This window comes from Oxyura jamaicensis, chromosome 6 (genome assembly GCF_011077185.1).
Source record: "Oxyura jamaicensis isolate SHBP4307 breed ruddy duck chromosome 6, BPBGC_Ojam_1.0, whole genome shotgun sequence".
Classification (NCBI taxonomy): domain Eukaryota; kingdom Metazoa; phylum Chordata; class Aves; order Anseriformes; family Anatidae; genus Oxyura; species Oxyura jamaicensis.
This window is the reverse complement of record NC_048898.1, coordinates 5,808,448-5,831,519: the sequence shown is the minus strand read 5'-3', so window position 1 is coordinate 5,831,519 and position 23,072 is coordinate 5,808,448. Positions and strand designations below refer to the sequence as shown.

General features: G+C 36.4%; 1 protein-coding gene across 1 annotated transcript in view; it reads right to left on the bottom strand.

Annotated features, from left to right (window-relative positions):
* RTKN2 (rhotekin 2) overlaps positions 1-23,072 on the bottom strand; it is a 31,264-nt gene that overhangs the window by 5,406 nt on the left and 2,786 nt on the right. The window contains exons 2-9 of the mRNA XM_035329397.1: positions 22,271-22,470; positions 20,277-20,335; positions 16,125-16,178; positions 15,093-15,210; positions 13,245-13,445; positions 8,682-8,776; positions 7,030-7,136; positions 5,901-6,032 (exon numbers count right to left, since the gene is read on the bottom strand). Of these exons, the coding sequence (XP_035185288.1) occupies positions 5,901-6,032; positions 7,030-7,136; positions 8,682-8,776; positions 13,245-13,445; positions 15,093-15,210; positions 16,125-16,178; positions 20,277-20,335; positions 22,271-22,470 (966 nt within the window). The remainder of the gene's footprint in view (positions 1-5,900; positions 6,033-7,029; positions 7,137-8,681; positions 8,777-13,244; positions 13,446-15,092; positions 15,211-16,124; positions 16,179-20,276; positions 20,336-22,270; positions 22,471-23,072) is intronic.

Sequence of the window (23,072 nt, the reverse complement as noted above, 5' to 3'; positions counted from 1 at the left end):
AGAACCATACCTTGTCCACATTTAAAGTGGCATTTGTAGAAGTCATTCATACAGTTCTACTGAACAGATTTCCAATGAAAAGAACTTTTGGTCTAGTATCAAATAAAAAAAATCTTATCTGTCATTTCAAAATTTAGTTTTGCCTTATTTAGAGAGCTAGATAGAAACAAAAACATAAGTCATTCAGAACTAACAAATCATTAGTTCTAACATTCAACCAATATCACAAACATCATGCAGCAGCACTCTTAGAGGTTTTCCCTTCTGTTCAGGGACATAGTTTGACTGATTATTATCATTTAGACTAGATCCAATGGTATTTTCACAGTATCTAGTTTCTTTGTTATGGCATTACTACAGTAAAAAATAGCACTTACCACTAACTCAGTGAGAAAACTGAGTATGTATTTTTCATGTGTAAGATATAGCAAGATTTTAATAGAAGTCTCACAGAGCACAACTGAAAAATTTTCCAGAAAACACTGCTGTTCATCACGTGATGAACAAATGAAAATAATTAACACCACTTTATTTACAGAAGTAAAATCAGACCCCCTGAAATATCTTTGCACATACATTTCAACCAGACCAAACGAGCAATGGGCTATTATAACACTAGCATAGCCCAGGAGAGCAGCATGATCCCAAATCCCATTAGGATGATGGGTTTTGGCACCTTAGAGCCAGCCCTGGAGCCTCCTGCATGGTAAGGGCGTGCAGCAGCCAGGTGTTACGCAAGGGTGGCACACAGAGCACCCTGTGTTTTCAAGGAAGCCGACTGCTACAGCCAGGATTGCATTCGGTATCTGGGTAGACAGCAAAACTGACCTCCATGTGGCCTCGGGGCACTCCTCAAGGTACAATGGGGACAGATCAGCCATGTTCCTTCTTACACAATTCAACCAAATGTCAAAAGTCTGCTACAGATGTCAAATACACACCTACAGAAATTAACTTTACACACTGGCTCCCACGGGGATATGCCTAGTTCCGATACTCAGAAAACCCAAAATTATTCTATACAATATTCCCCAGATTTAACGCATTGCTGAAGTAAACGTTTGAAATAACTAACAGCTGCTTGTAGCATATCTGATGGATATGCTCATTTAAATTCTTCTGTCTAAAAATAGGAGATGAAGTAATTCATCCATAAGTGCTCTATATCCCATTAACTCAGGTAACCATAGATACCAGCAAAAAAATTAAATCAAATAGATTAACATTTGACAGGTAAGAACTTCAAGCATACCATACACACAAGTTTATTTAATGATGTTTGCTGCAGGTTTTATTCCACAACCGTGTTATTATTCAAAGGAGATAACTTCTCATGCAACAATCTATACCTGATGCTTGAATATTTAAAGAGTGATACAAGATGCCATTACAGTAATGGGCTGATGAATTGGGTGAATTACACTATGAGCCCAGTTTCACTTAAATAAAAAAAATAAAGTGACTTAAGGTACCATGTTATAAAACTGCCCAACCTTTCACAGTCCTATAGACAACTGAAGCAAGTCTGCTAACCAGCTGAGCTCTCTTGCTCTTGTAAAGACCAGAACAACCAGCTGATTGCAGCAGGAAAACCGAGTTGGATCTTGAACTCAAATGACTCCTTTGGGAAGGCTGCAGCTAGTCTTACATTCTATATACTTTTTTTTTTTTGAAGGTGGGGAAAATGATGTTTTTTTTTAAGCATAATGCAAATAACAAGCCTTCATCTATACCTTTCCCCTGCAAATAAGAAAGGTCTTTGCCTGACAACACTTCTCTGGAAAGCTCATTGGTTAAGCAAAGATAAACAAAAACAAAAGAAAGAAGCTTTTTATTGCTAAGGTGCAGCGATTTCCTGCTAAGCCAATCCTGAAACACTGACGAGCAGAGTTTATAAAGATCACTTCAAGACATCAAAACAAATTATAGTTCTTAAGAAAAATATTGAATAGTCTAAAATCCAGTTCTGTGCATCTGCTCTAAGGTTAAACAAACCAAAACACATGTAGCAAATTTCTTCTATGATTTTAATACCAAAAAAACAAATCAAGAAATAAATACACAACATTGGAAACAAAAAATAATCTGTTCATGTGTTGGTTTCTGCCGTAACGTTAACTTTAAAATTATGGTTTTCAAAAACAGTAATGCATAAGACGAAATCTACCAGATTAGCTTTATTCCCTCCTTTCATCTTCATTGTTTTGTGAACTTGTATTACCGTAACATCCACATTTCCACTGGATGCTAAGTAGCGTGGGGTAAGTATAAAATGGAAGAGCAATATTATGATATATTGCTATATCATTTTACCTATCGTCAGTGCAACACAGCAGCCAAATACTAGGAGGAGGAGATATCATTATATGACCAGCCAGCACTCCATGGAGCACCAGGGAGCTATAAAGCATAGTTTCCTAACCATTTAATTTGAGCATGTGTGCTACAAGGTCTGCTGTGTGGTATCTGGGTATTGTATCTGCTTCCCCTGCCACATCCAGTAATTTTCAAGCAATTGCAGAACTAAACTGAGTAATACAACACGAGATATTTGGGGGCATTTAACTGATCTGTGCTGTATTTTCACATGTACAAAGGCTTGTCTAAGCCAGACAGTGGGACAGCAACATTACTACACACAACACTGATAGTTTCAGGGATGTTCTAAGTGCACCAGTGCTGGAATTGCCTGACATTCATAGTAAATATTGTCCTGGCTCCCTAAATGTTCACATTGTTAAGAACTTGTACCAATACCTTTCTGTTCTAGTCCCATGGTGTACTTCTTGTTTTCTTAAAAACACTGCACAGTCCCCTTGAAGTTATACTGCTGCAGCCATCACTATATTTTCCAACAAATTTCTCTACCTGACCTAACCCAGAACAGATGCTCCAACAAGAGCTGTCATTCGCAGTAAGTCTGTAGAAGTATCAGGTTGATTTTCTCCTTTCACTCTCCTACTACGCTGTTTAGCAATCTGTGAAACATGAGCCAATGGCTGAAAACATTTGTTCCTCACCCTGCTCACCTCAACAGCTAGTACAAGCATGGAGATAGCTCTATGCCTACTGCACTGCACGGCACCAGATCAAAGAGGGCACTTGTGAAACATGCCAGGGAGGAAATCATGGGCCTGCATTAATTTGAAGTGATGTCCTAGAATTCCTGAAGCTTTCACATCTATGTCACAGAAGAGATTTATAATATATGAAGGAGACACAACAGGATACTGAGCAACCAATGTGAACTGTTGGCACATGCACCTATTTGCTAAACTATCATGTGTAGGCAAAGCCTATATTATTCATTTAAAACTAAAGAAAGCTACAAAATTTTAGGAACTGGACCATAAGGAACATTTTTTGATCAACTTGGATTCCAGCAAAATTTCTTCGCTACAGAAAATACCATTTCTCTTTTCCTACTTAGTTGTGCAATATATTATAATTACTTTTGGCTGGAACAATAATAGTAACACTTGCATAATAGGAACTGCAGAACCATTCTTGCTCAACAGCGGTAGCAGTGAAGTCATCTGAAGTTGAAGTAATGACTTTGGTGGTCTTAATGGCTTCTTCAAGTCTCAATTCAAAGGGATGGGAAATAAGCTTATCAGTGTGAATATTTTCCAGAGAGCTTCTCATAAATCCAGATGACTTCATTGCTTTTCACAAAGTATCTTGCAATTACATGTAAAGGATCAGCTTCACATTACAAATGACAGTACCACGTATGCAAATAGAATACATTTAGTTAGGACATCTAGAGTTGATTTTCAATCTCAACTTTGGTTTTGAAATTGCTTTTTAAAAACAACATGTAGCAGACAAGCCCATATGATAAGCTTGTGTTCATTTAATCTGTAAGACAGTTTCATAATAAAAGAACCAAAAATCTACAGCCATTGCATTATTTTCAAGAGAAACTGTTTAAGTACTTAAGTATGCAAATGTATTAAATTGCATTTTTTTCTGGCTTTAATATCAATAAGGATTCATAGTCTCCTTCTCCAGCAGCCTTACATTTTTGCAAAATGGTAAGAGATATGTGATTTATGTACCTCGTACATGTTAGCTGTAAGGATACTCTGCCAACATACAAACAGTCTCCCAGCAAAAGCTTAAGCTGGATTTTAGATTCTAACCATATTGGTAACTCAAGGGAGTAAAATGCCTTAGGAGAATATGGTTAGTTTAAAAGGAAAAGCAAAAAAAGGATACAGCCCAACACAGCAAACCCTAAGGAAAGATTAGAGAGATATCCTGACAGATAATTTTAAAAAATATTCCTGTTACATTTTAAACTATGGATTTAGTCACTCCATATTTTACTAAAATTTACCATTTCCTAACTGATATTGCGAACAACTAGAAAATAGAGTTATGACAAAGCTTGACTAGCATCATTAAAAGTGACTGAAGAAGTATGCAACTGAAACTGCTTGAATACGTACTGTGGTATAAACATTGTTTTAATGAACTGGAAGAGAAAGATGGCTTTGTTAAAATATAAGGCACTAGCAGAAAGGTGTTTTTAATTAAGGAATCAATTTAAAACACAGCACATTAAAAAATCCTAACAAAAACAGTTCATATTGTTATCCCTAGTTTAAATGTTTGGTTTATAGAGAAATTTTACTCTACATGAGAATGCGATCACAGTTCCCAGGAACTTTAAAGCCACCGAGAGCTGATATTACTGTTGTAAGAAGCAGTTCTTTGTTACTTTATGTCCCTACACATTGCCAATCCTGCCCCAGCTCCTTCCGCGTACAAGTGCTTGTGTGGTCATGTAGAGATCTGGATAAAAGAATGCATTAAAGAGAACCATGGTTGAAGCCAACCCTCCCCCCCTAGCTGAGCTAATTTTAACCCACATCAGTTCCCTACTCCAATTCATCAGTCAGCTGCCCTACTGCCTGCCCAGCATAGAGCAGCACAGCAGCCAGAACAACACTGGGAAGGGGGAGAGCTTCTTTCAGAGTTACTGTTGGCATCAACTTGTCACACAAGTACAGCACCAGAATCCAGATCAACCCATGCCTAACACTGTTCCCGAATGTTTCTGTCTACTTATGCAAGATGAATCCAGCTAAGCCAATTGCAATTAACATTAAATTCCTCTGCTCATCCTTATGTGATACTAGCTCTTGATGACTGCACCAAAACCAGTTTTTGAAAGCATCTATTCACTCTAATGCTCTCCATTCTAAAAGGCCCTTCCAGTAACATTCCTAAATTGAATATGTAAATAATTATTTAAAAATAAATACTTAACATTTTTAGCCAAATAGAAACATTTTAAGTTTTAAATCCAGAGTTTGCATATCAGGGTATAAAACCAAGTAATAATGCTGTAAAAAACGTCCAAAGTTATTGTGCTCTGTACAAAAACGGTATTAAGAAAAGCAGCTTATTTTAAAGCACTAAAATATTTTGAACAATTTTCAAGTTCTCCCTCTAATTAAGACTGTGGCCAAATAACACAAAACAACAAAAAAGCTTTTGTTAAAATTCCACCTTGCTGAGGACAAAAGCCTCCCAGAACATTGCTAAGTGACTGCAGACAATGGAACAGTCATATAACAAGTTATCACTTTTCCTAAAGAAAAACATCCTCCTTTTCACCTTTATGTTCAACAGTTTAGCGCAATAGAAGGAACTTATATCCACAGCTAAGACATTTAATGCCCTTGCAAAAACACTCAGCGACTGCAAATTTCACTGAAGCATATCCCACTGACATCCTACCTATACGGTGTTCTGCATACCAGCAGCTTAAAGCCAAAATGACTGTAGGTGTATGTCTTAAAACAAAAAACCACCTCTTCCAAAATAATAATAATTAAAAAAAAAAAAAAACAGGCAAAAAAAAGAGCCCCACATACAAGCATTTTTACCTTGTTGATGGAAACTGTCAATGCTGGGTCCAGTTTAGCCTCAATTTCTTCTGGTGAGTAATAACAAAAGAGCTTTCCACCTCTCAGTACGCAGTACAGCCTCCTCCAGCTAGTTAAACTTCCTATCATTTGCTAAGGAGAAGAAGAGAATTGCCAGCCATAAACTACAAATTAAGAGCATAGTATGAGGTACACACAGATTAGCCTGTGTGATCAAAAATACTTCTCTACACTGAATTAATTCTTTCTTAAAGCAAAGGCCTTCTCTTGTGGAACACTTCAGAATCACAAACTATTGCTAGCATTTCAAAAAATTAAATGTCTTTTGGTATTTTACAGTTTTCCCAGATTTATTGTCTTATGACACTCACAATACAGGATCTACTGGCTCACACAGACTGAAGCCTAGAATTGGTGTCTACAGTAAGAAAAAGATCACCTTTATTAGCTATATTATTAAACAACAGAAGAAATAAAAAGAGTATTTCACTTTGGAAGTATGCAATATATTCAAAGGTATTTGTCTAGGATCTCCACACTCTCAAATGATTTTTGAACACTTTCATAGATGCATTATAGTTTCATGACCAGTTTAGACCATATAATTTAGTACTCCTGACAGATGAACCAGCCCCTCTGCTTATCACCATCTTGTTTGCCTAGTTGTGCAATGAACCGAAACAGAGAAGAAAACTGAGTTCACATGAATCATTTTTGGAGGGATGAGTTTAAATATTGTTCCCCAGCTGGACTCACCATTCTAGCACAAGAGGTACTTAAAAAGGTGGGAACAATGGGACTATTCGGACTGCTGCTGTCAAGTACCAGCTTAAAGGAATTCTGAAGCAACTGTACTTGATCTGTATTTAATAGCCTAAATAGTTTTATTGATAAGCACATGAAGTAAACATTTATTACTTGACTATTAGCCACTGTTTGTAAACAGTGAACAAAAAAATGCTGTTTATAAACAGTGACTGTCAGGTACCATCTTCCCCCTTGCTAGAGACAGGACAGGTAGAAAAATAAGCTTCTCAAGAAACCACTCCAGGAAAAAACAAATGTTTTAACAGCAGAGTGTGACAGCTATTAACAGAAGAGGATATAAATGCAAGCAAGATCTTATTACCTGCTGATTCAGAAATCCTGCCATCATGTCCCTAGTCATACAGGAAGGCTGAGCAACTAAACGGCAGCACATGTTTCCGTACAGGGGGAGCCAAAAAGAAGATTCCTCTGGGAGAGAAGACCAGACCAAAAAAAACACACACACACGAAAAAAAACAGTTCTGAGTATTTCCCATAAACACATAGTTTAACTTTTTACATCCATTTTTACATAAATAAGCACTTTACATTCAAATAGACTTCATCCCTTAAGATTAGATTAAGACTGATCTTTATTATTATTATTTTTTTTAATCATCATCAGTTCTAAAAGAATTTCAAGTAAAAATGGAGATAGCGTTCTGCAAGAACAAGTTATTCTTACAGAAGAAATCTAGCTCTAAATCTAATTTCACAGCTAGAAACACTTTGAAAGATAGAACACACTGGCCACCTCATCCAAGTAGGATCCCTGAGCCCACCCCAACTGGGGCACAGCTTTTTATGTGAGCACTTTGCTCCAGATTGTTTAAGGCTTGAATTTGTATCAGCTTCTGTCTTTTGCACTATAAAAGTATTCAGGATTCCAAGGAAGTACCAATAAATTGCAGCCTCTCTCCTCACTCAGCTCTGCTATGCCAAAGGCATTCTCTTCTGTAATTAGAAGCAGGTAAAGCAACGTTCCATTGACATGACTCTGTCTTTAGTCATGTTTTAGAAATGCTTGTAATGAACCAAAATAACCCAGGTATGTCATTTCTCACCAGAATAAGTTATGTAAATTAATGATAGAAAAAGAAATTTGAAGAAGAAAAAGTAGAAAAGAGTAATAAAGAAAGGCTTACAAATTAATATCAAAAGATACGTAGAATTTTTCATCTAAACCTTCAAGAAACAAATGTCCCATAAATCTTCAAATCTGTACTTATTCAGAATGAATGAAGTGTAAAGAATTAAATTCTCTTTCGGATCAGATCTATCCATGTAAAAGATGAAGTTCCCAGAAGTGACAGTCAGCTACAAAGGCCTGTGTCTTAGTTTAACAATTAGAGGATGGATTACAGAAAGGGCTATACTTTAAAAAAATAATGGATGAAGTATGAAAAACTGTACTCTTGCTACTTAAAATATCACCTTCAGTTGCAGCATAATCACAGTACCTAAGTTAGCATCTTGCTTGACTGCTGCCACCAGCAGTTTGTACTGTCCCAGAAGCGAAAGACAACGACCAAGGCAATTTGCAAGCACATGTGCTTATGCCCTGTGCTAAATCTAGGCCTGAAACAGCCTAGCTCAAACAAAGCTTATTTTATTTAAAAATCTTTCATTCTGATGAGGAAAAAGCTGTTCTTCACTCTGATACCTTTCCCTAGTTGTGAGGAACAGGGAAATAATTTGTATATGGCTACAGCTCACATAAGATCAAGATGCAAATGACAGAAGAAACTGCCAAATGAATTAAATTTTTATCTGGACTTGAAATTTTATCAATTTATAGTTTATTCAGCTGTGTATAGATGCCTGTTTTAGAACAGTTAAATATTTTATTTAAAGTTGTTCTATATTAAATATCAAGAAAAACAGTCTCTTTAAACTCTTTAGTTTACAAAACAGAGAAATGTAGAATGTTTCTGTTTTCTTCTATTTCCTTAAATTGGTACCATATGTACTTACCATTTCCTGTAATGGTAAGGTTGTGGGTCCTGAAACCATTCTCAGCATTCTCCAGCCCCAAAGTCGTATATGCTAGCAAGTTGTACTTTGTTCCACTGTATATGAAAGAAAAGGCACAATTCAGTAATTTCTGCTTTGCATGGCTCAGGCAGAAATTAAAGGGAGTCTAGAGGTGCCCAAGAACACATTTGATTACAGGGGCATACTGAGATGCAAGGCAGCACCTGCCAGTGACCACAGGTTGCCATCTCCAAGCCTCTTCCCACAGAGCTCCCACATCTTCATATTTCGTTCTAAATGAAAACTGTCCCACAGTCTGGTCAACTGATTCCTGTATCCTTATCTCTGACCTTGCCTCCACCCCGTTGCGGTGTTCTCCCCCTTTCCCTTTCTGGAGGGGGGAGTGAGAGAGTAGCTGCGGTGGAGCTCAGCTCCATCAACCTGAGCAAAACCACCACACCCATGTGGTAGCCTGTTCCCTCCCACCCCATGACTTCCATGCCAATGCCACGAGGCCACATCAGCTCAGTCCCCACAGCAATTTCCATGCCCACCTCCCTCAGACCCAACACCTGGGAGGAGATGGCTCACATAGCCACTGCCTCCGAGCTGCCTCAGGTGTACTGGTGCACCAGTCACTGCCAAACCCAGACACAAGGGCTGTGCTTTCAATGCCTCCTGCACCTTGAGGAGGCAGGAAAAGTATCTCTCTTCTCTGATCAGACACCAGACAACTTTTAATAGGTTTGCAGATTTTATTCCTAGGCCTAAACCAGCCAGATTTGGTAATAGGTTCAAAAATGCATATAACCATAGAACAACTGATGACAAGCTTTTTAAAGAAACAGGTTTAAAAATTAAGAAGTTTTATACTGCTTTTCCATGTTAACTCTGCTCTTTCACTTTGACTGCGTATATTAAACAACTTTTATAAACTATATACACATACACACACTTAACAGTATCTAATAGTTTGAATCTTTGCATGCAGAAAAGAAATCTGTGTAGAAATCCTACAGCCAGTTTTGTAGCATGGAGTACTCTTTCACTTATTGTGCTTGCAGGTTTCAGAATGCTATCTCTTTGTTTTAGATTTTGCCGGGGGGGGGGGGGGGGAAAATCACATTTGCAATTCAGCACAGTATGTGGAATGCAGTTCTTGGAATAAACCAGTATAAATTTGGTACATGTTTAACCTTTTTCCCCAAATACTCTTCAGACAGAGTAACAGATTTACAGTCTAGCAATGCAGTAAGAATTCCACCTGGCTAATAGCAGTTTAAACAAAGTTCACAAGAAAACAAACCACTTAGAATCACTAACTACTCCCCCTAACAGGATCTAGCATTAAATCCCTAAAATATCTTCTGTATAGCATAAAATAGCTTAGACCAAAGGTGAGAACAGAGTACTGAACTGACATCACTTATATATATATATATATATATATATGTTTTCCAAATGTTATCTTTCCTAATAGCAGAGTGAGCACATTCTGTTTTAAAATCTTTGGCTCTGCAGAGGAACAAAGCAGATGCCTACCTAAGCCTAACCCCAGTGAAAGAACAGGCAAAAAAATAAGACCGTTAGCAGAGAGGTCTGTTACACATCTAATTCAAGGCAATAAATAGAAAATTAAATATGTTTTAGCATTCTGGGCAAAGAACCATTGCTATGAAACATTTCAAGAGGGCGATCTGAACAAAAACTCATCAGCATTTGAATATATTCCTTCCTAGACTGCTCCCTAACAAAAGATTCTCCACTTGTTATGTTTTGCCATCCAGTTAAGCTATACACTACCAGTCTACTTAAGCAGTACAAAAAGGTTTGGTTTCTTCTCACAGATAAAACTGTGCTGATTTTAGTTATTTTTTCTAAAGCATGACTAATTACCACAACAACCTTGCCAAAAAAAAATCAGCTACTTCACTTTTAAAATATGTTTCACAGTAACATTTTCTTTCTAAAACATAACAGTCATTCCTTTCAGCCAACTTCAATATAATTTAGAAGTTTTTATCTGCAGCTGTTTTTCAAATTTAACAGGCTAATCAGGATTATTAAGTGTGTTTTGCCTATACTTTTCACAGAAGTAGCTAACTGCCTTAAATGGCAGCTTCTTTGTACAGCAAGGAACAATCTGCCTGCTGCAGCTCATGCAGTACTTTGCATATCTGTAATATTTTTCCATTTAATAACTTTGCAAAAAAAATATCCTCAGCCTGCCTATGGCAAAGGCTCATTGTTAAACCTGTTTACTGATCAAGAGGCAGAGGCACTGATGTTGCTAAGCAAACACTGGCACAAGGTGTAACTATATCACCCTATTATCAATGCATATTAATACAGCTCAGGTTCCAGAACCTGTTCCAGAATATTAATCTTACTGTTAAAAATCCCATTCTTATTTTACTCATCCAGATATACACAGTGGAAGATCTGCAAGTCAAAAAAAAGCCTAAGATGTTCACCTTCCAATCACATCTTAAATAATAAAAGGTGTAAGTAAATATGATCTTTGGGTCATAAAAAGCACCCAAATATAAAAATGTTGAAATTAGATCAGACTATGTTCTTCCAGCAAAATATCAACTTGAATTTTCCAACTCAAAGACAGGACGCTGAAGCCATGCCTCCAGCCCAAAGGAGGACAATACGTAATGGGCAGTAGCAACAAGCCCATGTGGAGGAGTTTGACACAGAGGGATCACAGAGTTTCTAGAAAAGGGACCACCTCATCCCACATGTGCTCTGAGAAGAAAAGGCCCATACAAATGGACTCTACAGAGAAAACGTGCTCTTAAAATACAGAAATTGCTCTTTTTTTGTTGTTATGGTTTAATTTCACCTGCTGGACCAGTAAAATTCTGTGGGAACACTTGAAAGATGCAATCTCTCATACTCTTTTAAGTGCTACATACCAAGGACTTAATAATAAAAATCCCAAGAGGAGGCTATCAAAAAAAATGACAGCTTATTTTCTGCAGTTACACTTTGCTTTCCGAGAATCTTTTTTAATCAGCTAGCAAAGCCATTATTAAACACATCATTACTCATTCAATTCTGTTAAGAAATAACAGTCACTGTGAGATGATGATTTACAGTAGAAAAATCAAACTTAAAGATGGAGGAGAGCAAAATATAATAAATTATAGTTGAGAAACCCAAAGCAAAACCCAAGGAAGGAGACAACTGTTTAGACTGTCTATTGATGCTTGTACCTCAAGAGACAGATGAACTATAGTCAAGCATGTATGGCCAGCAAATAAGCTTGTGGTTATATCTGAAGCAAACTGTACCTAACATCATCACCCAGCTGGAGTCTGTGGAAAGCACGACCACCTAAGATGATGCACGTTAAAATACACATAGTCATTAGGTGGCACACACTGGAAAGTTAGTAATAAAGTTTGCCTTGCTCTATGGCTAAGATCTCTTGGATGCGTATTTTTCAATAAAACACTAATATCAGTACACAGTAATATCAGTTGGACAAAGACTATGCTTTAATGTTTCCTTTTATAATCCAGGCAAACAGATATATAAAGCAAGACTAAGACTCTTCTCAACACCTGGTAAGAATTAGACATTAATTCCTTACTGTTCAGCCACCAGAGTGGAAAAAGGAAAAAAAAAGGTAATACCTTGTAACAATTATCTTCTTAAAAATTAAAAAAAAAAAATAAAAAACAATATTAGCAGTACTTATAATTTAGGTACTTGGCCTGCTTAAATCCCAATGAAGTTAAAGGAGCCTGGAAATACTGCTAGGTAGTTAACTTCATTAAAAATTCATGAAAAACTTAAGATTTTTTTTTACAGGAAACATAGGTGAATTACTGGGAAAAGCACATATTTCTATGAACATGAGAAACCAGTAAGTGTTTTTAAAATGTTCCATGCTAATGTCAATTAAGGACATTTCTGTTAAGCAGCTAGCAACTGTAAAATACCCTAGCCAGTCCAGTTTCACTGAAATCCAGCAAGTGGAAATGCCCTCATGTGCTCAGCAGCAGCCCAGGCACAGCAAACAGCCTTGTCTTCTTCATTAGGGGAAAGGGTGCAAGAAAGGTTTCTCCTGCCTACACACCACACTTTGACATTTCACAGAACCTGCGACTTTTAGACATGTCTACCATTCTGTAAAGAATTAGCAAAATTGCCTAGGTGCAAGAATGATATGCGGGAAGGAATAAAGGGGAAAAGGGCAGGCCTACAATGGGTAGACACACAGAGGGACACAGGCAGACAGATCACACAATTTTGATTTCTTCCACAGATCAAAATATTACTGAGTTTGCAAATAATAGTGGATTTACCAGGTGTACAGAACAAAGATGAAGTCTACTTGCATGGTTAAAGATCAGAACCAGGCCCCAAGGCTGAGCTACATAGCTGGAATTCACACCTACTTTCTCATTTCTTATTTATTTTTTTTCCACCTGGTTAAGTACAGAAATAATCACTTTCTTGGTAGTTTTCCAAATATTAACAATATATTTAGCCCATTTCTATTTTAAAAATATGATAAAAATCAGAATATCCATATGTAGGCCTTACTGTATGACTGGGTCAGTTAGCAAAAGGGACTCAGTGCTGTCTTCTTCCAGTGCAGCTTTGAGTTTCTTGCCCGTAGCTTTGCTGAGGGATGTTTTAAACTTCTTTGCTAGTTTCTTAGGAGTGTTTGTCACATATAAAGACTCCTCTGCACAGCAGCTATACACTTCAACCTTCACTTGGAAATCTGGTCCTGCTTCATCACTGAAGGGGGTGAGCAGAAAGTTTCAGAGTATTTGTTAATTCACTTAGTATTACACAGCCAAGGAATGCTGCTGCTACAATATATACATTAAATAACACATATTGCTAATCAAGGGAAGGATTTATATCAGATTCAGACAAAGATATTCATTAAAATATAATTCAAGACTAGAGTACACATCGGTAACTTCGTGCTGAAGTCATGAGATAGATGTTTTAATTAAACCATAAACAGTTGCAAACAGGAAATTCGATGTTTAGGTTAAAAACTGGAATAAAGACACAAAAATCATGGGAATACACAGGCAAGACACACAAACACACTTAAATCTGCCCTCTACTGTTATGCAAAAATCACATGGCTGAAAACCTTTCCTGTCTCTGATCCCAAATCAGAGAAACTGTTTTGGCAGTATCATAGTTGTACCTTCTCCCCTTCACAGGATTTTTATTTTTATTTTCAATAATATCTCACTCACAACCAACACATTTGTCATTCATAGCATCAATTACCTGCTGCTGCAATCTGCCCACACCCTGTTGTCTGTTTTCAATTCTACCAATTCTCATATTCTCATGCTTAGTAAAACCAGAAGCCTACCTAACCTCATCTTTCAGGTACAAATCATTCATTACGTATCCATAAGGAAGTTATCCTAAAGGCTTTTGTCAGTTTTCCTTTATCTCTGGGCACACAAGGGAAGTTTGAATGACTTTTCCCACTGTATCTCACAGAAAATCAGAGCGGTCATTTCTCCAAGAACAGTTGTATTATTCAAGAATCAACTTTTAATCTTTGCCCCTACTCTTAACTTGAAGAAGCATTAAAGAGCAAGTCTGATTTATGGATCTGTGCTCTCTCAACTATTCCGTTTTCAAGATCTTGATTTAACATTTTCAGTAGTTCTAGATTTCCAGTCAGTCTCCCTCAGGAGACTGAATCTAAATTGCTAATACAAAAAATAAAGCAGCACACAAGAAAAAATAGAAAAAGAGAAATAGTTAAGTGTCTCTCAAGACTCTTTAAAATGTATAAAGTAACATAAAAGTAAATAAGAACACCTTTCTATTCCTTTCCAGGTTACCTTTAAAGATAAAGGAGTAATTTCCTGTCTAGTATTCTTCCACTATGAGGGCTGTAGATATAATACATGCTCAAATAGGTATAACAGAACATGAGGTGTGGAAAGTAACATCTGATTTGTAACATCTGATTTAAGAAAACTGTGACTTGGGGGAACATCAAAAGAGACCATAGCCTGCTGCACAAAATACCTAAAACACTGGGTACAACATTCATGCCTACGGAAATTTTTGTAGTGCTTTCTGTTTTTCACGTTGATATGATTTTGTCCATGAGTTACAAGTTTGTTTTATCTTTAAATAAAATGCCTCAGCATGGAAAAAATAATAAAAGAAAAGAAACACAGTTCAAGTGGTATATCTACAAGCAGGATCATTCTCTACATAAAAAAACAACTTCCGGAGGCATGGATCCACCACCCACTGAAATTAACAGAAACTCTACTGATTCCTTTGCTCACAGGAAAATTTAGTGGATCTCAGCCAACCATATTCAGTCATATCCACTTTCAAAAGTAAACCAGGATATTTGTATTTTATTTAACACAGATAAATTATACTCACAATATGGTTACATTTTCAAAACAGATATCTGTAATTGCTTTATCCACAATAGCCACCTCTGTATCAAAAACCTCAGCTCCCATTCGGAACAAACAAAACACTGCATAGCGCTGTGATCCTGGGAAGAGTCAAATAAACGTTTTATTACACCTATTACACATCACAATACTAAGTGCTTCCAGTAAACAACAAAGAAGAAATGGCAATCTGAGCATCTAAGAATTTGCCCTCAAATTATTCGCACCCTAAGTTTTATACCATAGGATTTTATGATAATTGAACTTTCAAAGCTCCTGTATAGGTACAACATTCACATACCTACCTCTACTCATCTTTTTTTTTTGTCTGATATCTAGTGGCAGTTTATGCTAATAACATCAGAAACAGTAGTAGAAATTCCATTTTGTTTAATAAAATTCATTTAAGAAAAAAATAAAATTGTTACAGAGTCAGTATCATTTTATGAACACACTATATAGGATTAGGCTATTTTGCCGTGCTTAGCCCCTCTGACCCTATTGAAAATCAAACTGAAATCAATGCCACGTGACAGCTGGAACGGATTTGGGGTTAATCTCCATGACACAGCAAAATGCATGTACTTGAAGACTATCTAATAATCCATTCAAAACTAACAGACAACTTTCATTTAAATTTCTCACTGGAAACAACTGCCAATATACCCTTTCAAGTGCAGACAATGCATAGAACAATATATTTAATTGGGAGCTTATTAGCTATCCAGTTAATAACATCACTATGCTTTGATTGCTCTGGAAAGTCTCCTCTGCAGGACTTTTTAAAAAGCTAGGGTTTAAATATACAGAACCATAGGACTTTGAACTACCTCAGCTTGCTACAATCAACAACTTCAAGTTAAGAGCTACTATGCAACAAGCTGAGTAAAATATGGACCTACTGAAAGATCAAAAAACAGGGAAACAGGGCTGAGATCAGTACGGACTTCCCCATGAAGTTTTAAGCAATTGCTTATGCCTGTAAATTTGTATCAGTTCATTATATCTTACATACTTTCTTTATTGCTGAAATGATCAGAATCTTTCCACATTAATGGTATTCGGATATCTAAAGAAGGAAAAAGACAGGGAAATTAAGGTCTAGGCAATACTGCAAAACTGTGCTCAAAATAAAATATAAAAAGTTTATTTTTTCTTTTCCTAGTGTTATGGAGGTAACAGGACCTTTTACCCAATGAACAATAGAACTATTTCAATTTTATTATCAATATCAAAAAAATAGATTAGTTCAATCTGGTGACATTTTCTTTCATAAATCATGCTAGCATAAAGACTATTTTAAATCTAATTTGAAAGTACTCCAAATAACACTTCAGAGTTGCTGTGTAACATAGTTTTGAGAGCCCATTATTATGCAGAGATGTAACAAACTCTGCTTGTCTGGTGCTGGAAACCACTCCTCCAACTTCAAGAGGAAAAACTTCTAGTTTTAATGGAAAAATCAGGATACTGATATTGCAAGCATTTAAGTCTTGTTTTGCTAACCACAGAGAAAATACCACTTGTAATCACATACCCAGTTAGAATTGTCTTAGTTGGCATACGACAATAGAAACTTTTTTTTTTTTAAATAGCAAATATCCTTCTATACCAGGACTGCAGCAGAGGCAATTACAGAAACATTATTTTAAATCATGCCTGTCATTTTAATATTAAGAAGGTATCTTCTTCAACAAGCTTTATAGTTTATCTACCCAATCCAATAGAGCACTGAGTTATATTTTTCTCCAGTTTTGAGGGCACAAGTTTATATCCAAATTTCTTACTTGTCCCTTCTTACAAGATAAATGCAGTCGGGGCTAAACAAATCCAAAGTTGGTTTCTTAAGTACAAGATGTTGTTGTTTAAAAGTATATGCAATATATTAAGTGACACAGGATGGCAGCAGTGAACAGCAATACCTCAGCTGTCTTTTGATAAAAATCTTCGATATTGTTATGCAGGAGCATTGCTGACTCCACTGTTCATATGAGGATAATGGAAAAATCCACATACAGTCTGTGCCAAACAGTAACACTATTTTTCCAACAGATTATTTGTCATGTATTCCCACATGGAATTACATGCTCAAATTCTTGTTGATTTAAGTAAAGCTACATAAACATAGTCACTGTTTCAGAAGTTAAATTAAAGGAAAAAATACTAATTTAAGCTAATTTTGATTATGTTACTATGGGTCATCTCACTAAAGATGACATTTCCATTTTGAAACTTGCTAAGTCATCTAATTTTAAAAGTGTTCCTGAAATCTAATGAACTTTCACAGTGAACTATCAGTATACAGCTTTAGACTACCACAACTTCCTAAAAATCAAAGCATCACCCTTTTCTGAAACTGCCTTTCACTTCTAGAGATGTATTTGCATAGTAAGCATTTTTAAAAGCCTTTAATTATTTTTAGAGTAAGAAAACAGATAAAAATAGGTTCCTTAAAACAGTTGCAGAAGTCACTCTTAAACACTACATATAAATATAAATATTCATTTCTGTCAGAGACAAAGCACAGAACACTTTTTCCCTAAAAGGCAAAGGCCATAAATTTGTATAAATATGTGAAAATAAAGAAATACAATAGAAGCCTTTTAGCATCTTTATCCATAGCATTGCTTGAATGACAATTTTAATGTGCTTGATATTTCTTGTTAACAATAACAGTAATTAAAGATTGGTTTTGTATGCCACTTTCAATAGCACACTAGCTGAAAAATTTACACCTTAGTCAGAAAAATCATCAAGATACAGATTGTCAATTGCATGAACAAGTTTAACATGTTGCTTGAAAATCAGTTTTCAACTCACCCGTGGATTGAAAAAGCTGCCATTTATCAAAAACAAAGATCTATTTTCACAGATCTTAATTTCAGTTACAATTAGCTGTAAATCCATGTGGATTCAAATTCGATACATTCAAGCACTAGAGTTTATCAGGTTTTAAGCTAATGATTCCTTATGACATTTATTAGAACTTCACAGGATAACTTTAAATTATGATTATGCTTTTTGATCAACATTTAATGTGTGGTCTTCTGACAAAATAATTGATTGGTAAGACACAAACTACATAATTTACACAAATGTGGGGGGATAAAAGGACTATGCAAATTTATGTATTAAGGAATGCACTCTCCACTCAGTATCTGACATACAGTTGCTTTCCATGGGAGTGCATTCCTCAGTACTCTTAAAAAGCTGTTCCTGAACTTTCAGTTTTGGCCACATGATCACATGATCTAAGCTTCTGATGCATACTAATCACGTGACACAAATATATTTATAAGTGGATGGATTAGTTTTCCCTAAAAAATCCTTTCTGTATTCTCAATTCTTAAATTCCATGCCCTTTCATATTACATGGTTCATCATTGACTCCTCATCTCCAAACTCTCCCAGCCAATTCAGTGCTTGTATCTCCTGATTCCCGCTGCTTGTATTCACAACTGCATTCTCAGCAAGGTAGGCGTGTGCATATGCGTGTCTGCCTTCCACACATGCAGAGCAACCCCAGCTGCAAATCCATTGTGGGTCAGCATACAAGGAAGAAGTGTAGCATGCTCAATTTTCTATACAAGGAATGGAAAAGACAGGGAATGATATATAATGGGACATCACAGATGTGAACATACTGCAGCTGTTGAAGCAGACAGGGCCTGATCTGGCAAGCTAAATGGGCACAGGATGATGGGTCACAGGACGATGCAAGGAGGAACTGGGGGGCACATATCAGCATCATGCCAGAATTCCTAATCAAGAACAGCACAGAGAGGCTCCTGCCCTCGCTAAGCATACATAACTACTTCCCATGTAACAGTTCTCTGCTTCTCAGATGCATATAGTGGAAAATAAGATGATCTCTACAAGGCATAAATCTCTAAGCAGAGGCCAGTTAGGCTTTCCTGTTGTAAGCAGGACCTGGCCAGGCTCCCTGCAATCTGAAGAGGCATGGCAGCATCCCAGCACGTACGACTTGAGTTCAGAATGAAGTAGGCAATACCTCTTCTCCATGATCTACTCCACATTCCTGAGGATCATAACCACCAGTGTGAGAACCACTATATTAACAACACAACAAAATCATTAAAAGATTGCACATAAATGGTGATATTTCACCCTCGCATCCTCTTGTCCCATCAAAACTAGCTTAGTATTTCACATCCTACACAACTTGATTTTTTTTAAAAACTAAAAAACCCTTATGCAATTCTGATGTTTTGAAGATAACAGAAGTATATATGATCTCTACAGCAGATAACTCTATAAATCCAATGACAGGTACAACCATAGCACAGACAGGCAAACAGATGCTTTCATCTGACTACCATAAGGAGGAAAGACAGATATACATTCTGCAAACAGCTGTGCTGGCAGAAAACATTACTGTACCATGTGATCACCACTCTTCTTCCACTAGAAGTTACCTTTCTTAAAGATATGTCAAAATATGCGGAATGAACTTAAACAGTTTAAGTAGTGAGCCCTTCTGCATTATGTTTTCAATGCAGCAGCTCAGGAAGCACAAACAGATCTGTTAGAAAAGCTAGCAGAGCAGCCATAATAAGCAACTACAGGCATGCTGAACATAGCACAGATAAGGTGATAAATTCATAGTGAAGAAATTTGAGACCAGACAAGGAAACTGTTTATGAGCCTGCTGGAAATCACTAGTAAGTATTCTTGTTGCTAATTTGCATTAAAGCCATACCACTATACCTTTGCTCTAGTGGTTACCTGCACTAGCTAAAGAACATTTATATTTGCATACTACTTACAATTCCGCCTGCAGTTCGTTAGATCATATCAAAAGCTTGTTGGGGGGGGGGGGAGAGGGGGAAGAGGAAGAGGATGTTTTCAGCACATTCCGCACATATACACTTACTTAATTTTAAAAGGTATTCAGTGTTTAGTGACAAACAGAAAAAAAGCACTTCCCACTGTGAAAGTTCCTGAAAGGAAAATATAAATGCTACGTAGAATCTTTAAAACCAAGTGTGCGACTTAAAAGCACAAATCACCTTAAAGCACAAGAGGATTTATACCCCTGAACCACAAAAGCACTTCAAAAATATCATCTTGTTTGTATAATTTTGTATTACAAGTTACTGTCCTGCCAATTGGCTGCTACAGTTAAGTTGACAACCCAGCCACTTACCTGATAGAGCAACTTTTGCTCTGCATGCCACCCGGTCTTTCGTCCTAGTGCCTGACAATCTGCCAAAAAGAAGGAAAAAAAATATGAGGTCTCATATCCACACATTTCCATTTCTGTAACTCAACCCTTTAAGCATTTAAGAAAAATCAGGGGATCCATATTATAACTCATTTCAAAGGCTTTTCTTTAAAGTCAAATTTGGTCTCTCTGCTTTAAGATACAAGTCATTAGATTCTTGAGGATAATACAGAAGGAAGGTACACCATCAATTTTCTTAATTCCCTAGAAGATCTTACTCCAAAGCTTATTTAACCTGAGTATTAAAAGAAAATTTTAGATTGATCTTTCCTGGCTTTTTCAGCTCCAACAGAATCAAATACATTACCAACTTTACTCCTTCTGTACACATCGATGAACAACTTAATTTATCAATTCTATTGTTGGTTACAGAGAAATGCCTCCTCCCCTGTTAACAGAGACCAATTACAATAAGGTGTTTTGTTAATATTGTGAAGCAGACAGTTTACTAAGTAGCTAGAGTGTAAACCACAAGCTAAACCTTAAATTGCATCAAAGCAATCCACAGAAAAGAATTTTTGTTGCTCACTATATCTGCCACTGCTCCCAACACCTAACTAAACAGGGTAAAATGAAACTTTCTATTCACTACAAATATCTTGACTTCTATAGGCAGTTGGAATATCTTCAGAACTCACAAACTGCAGACACATGTAACAAGAAATAAGAATAAATTTTATCTGAAAACCCAAGTCACTTCTAGAAATTATTCTCAGCCATCATCTTATCTGGATTAAGTTTTAACAAAATTCCACTGTCCACCATATGCGAAAAATAACTGTAAATGCACTATTAACAATCAAAGATGAGATCTAAATGGTAGATAAATTACCCCTAGGGCATGAATCTTTTTTCAAATGACCTTTGTGACAATTCAAAGGACCCATTAAGACAGAGCTTTAAGCTGAGACCAGTCAAGTGAACAACACAGCTGACCGTGACTTTAAGAAAACAATGCAGCTGTTCAGATACATCTCCAAGTATCTCTGCCCTGTTCTTGACATGTGCCATCACCATCCTGTGGTCACTGGCATCAAGGACCAGGAGTTGTGTAAATTTATTTCATATTATTCCACTATTAAAAATATAAAAGTGGAATCACTATAAAGGTCATCACTTCATAGAAAAAAGCAATACAACTGCAATAATTACACAATACCACAAGTTACAAGTGCTAGTTTTCAAAAAATCAGCTTTCACAATAACTGTTGATGTAGTCAGAAAATACAATTCTCTCCTTCAATAAATTTCTTCTGTAAGACTGCATTTCTGAAAGCAAACAATAGCAGGATTATTCCTACAGATACAATTCACTGGAGCTAAGCACATATACTTGAAGAGTTTCTATGCTTAATTGCAATGTAGTATTTCATTAAAGTAATAACACCCCTGCACTGCAATTCTTAACACTGCATCCAAAATCTACTCCATTAGGCAAAAAATAAAGTGATTCGAATAAATCATGTATACTTTATCTCATTCAAGAAACAAAATGTAAAAACATTATCAAACTGCCTTTTCCTCATACTTATGAAGTTGTACTCTATCACTTTGATGTAGTTAACAAAGTGACCAGCAGAGGGTACCAATTAACCATGATGATTCCATCATTAAAGAGACCTTACCAACAGTAGAAAGAGAAAAGTAGAAATACGTGTATTTTGACTTGGATATTTTTGTTTTGTTCTCTCAGACTAGGGTAGAGGGTTTTTTTCTGTATTTAATTTTCTAAAATAAAAAGGATTATATTAGACTGATCTTATAAAGTAATTATTTAAAGCAACAGTAAGGAATGCACGCACGAGGAAAGACAGAATTAAGGGTTTAAATCCAGTTTCCTAGACAGGCTGCTTAACAATGCACAAACACAAAAGGCCTCTTCATAATGCTCCATTAGAATTAGAGCTTTTACTCACCGCCCCTCAGTTCCGATTGAGACTGGCTCTCCAGGTTGGTTCTGTAGCTCTGCCCGGTATGCAAGTATACGAGCATTGCAAACCATCAGGTTTTTAACTGCTTGCAGAAGTTGGTCTTTCTGCGTACTCACTGCAAGTAGTTTACAGATGCCTTCTCGCATGCGGATTTCAAAGTTAATCTTCTCTTGGATGTCATATTCCTAGATACGCAAAAAAAAGACTAAATAAAAATCCAACTGACATTACTCTGAATTTTAAGGAGCTCTATTTATTATACAGCTGGGATAGAAAGCCCTAGGCTTAATTATATGCAGCCATTAAAATTGTTACTAAATGTAAAATGATTATTCTTGCTTCAGACAGAGACAAGAATACTGTCAAACAAAGGAGGTAACAGATTTGTTATACATATTATGCATGCAAATTCCAAACCAGGTGCTAAAAGTAATTCACCATAGCATCTGAAATTTACTAAAAATGCATGTGCCTCAATGTGTCTTTCACAGGATAATAATATATGGTCGTTGTGAGTCCTAACTGAACAAAGCTTATAAAATAACACCCCGCTTTTTATAGCGATCCCTAGTTAAATAATCTCTAACCTCAGGACAACATCTGAAATATTTTATATCTGAAATTCAATCGTCTCACTTCTTTGGCCATCTTGAAAAGGGCTGAATAACATATTTTTTCACTTCTGGTTGACATACAATTCAGGGAACACCTAGAAGTGAAACAAGGAGGCTATCTCAATACCTGATTACTTCAGGCCATGAACCAGAAGTCAGATAGTTGCGGTACC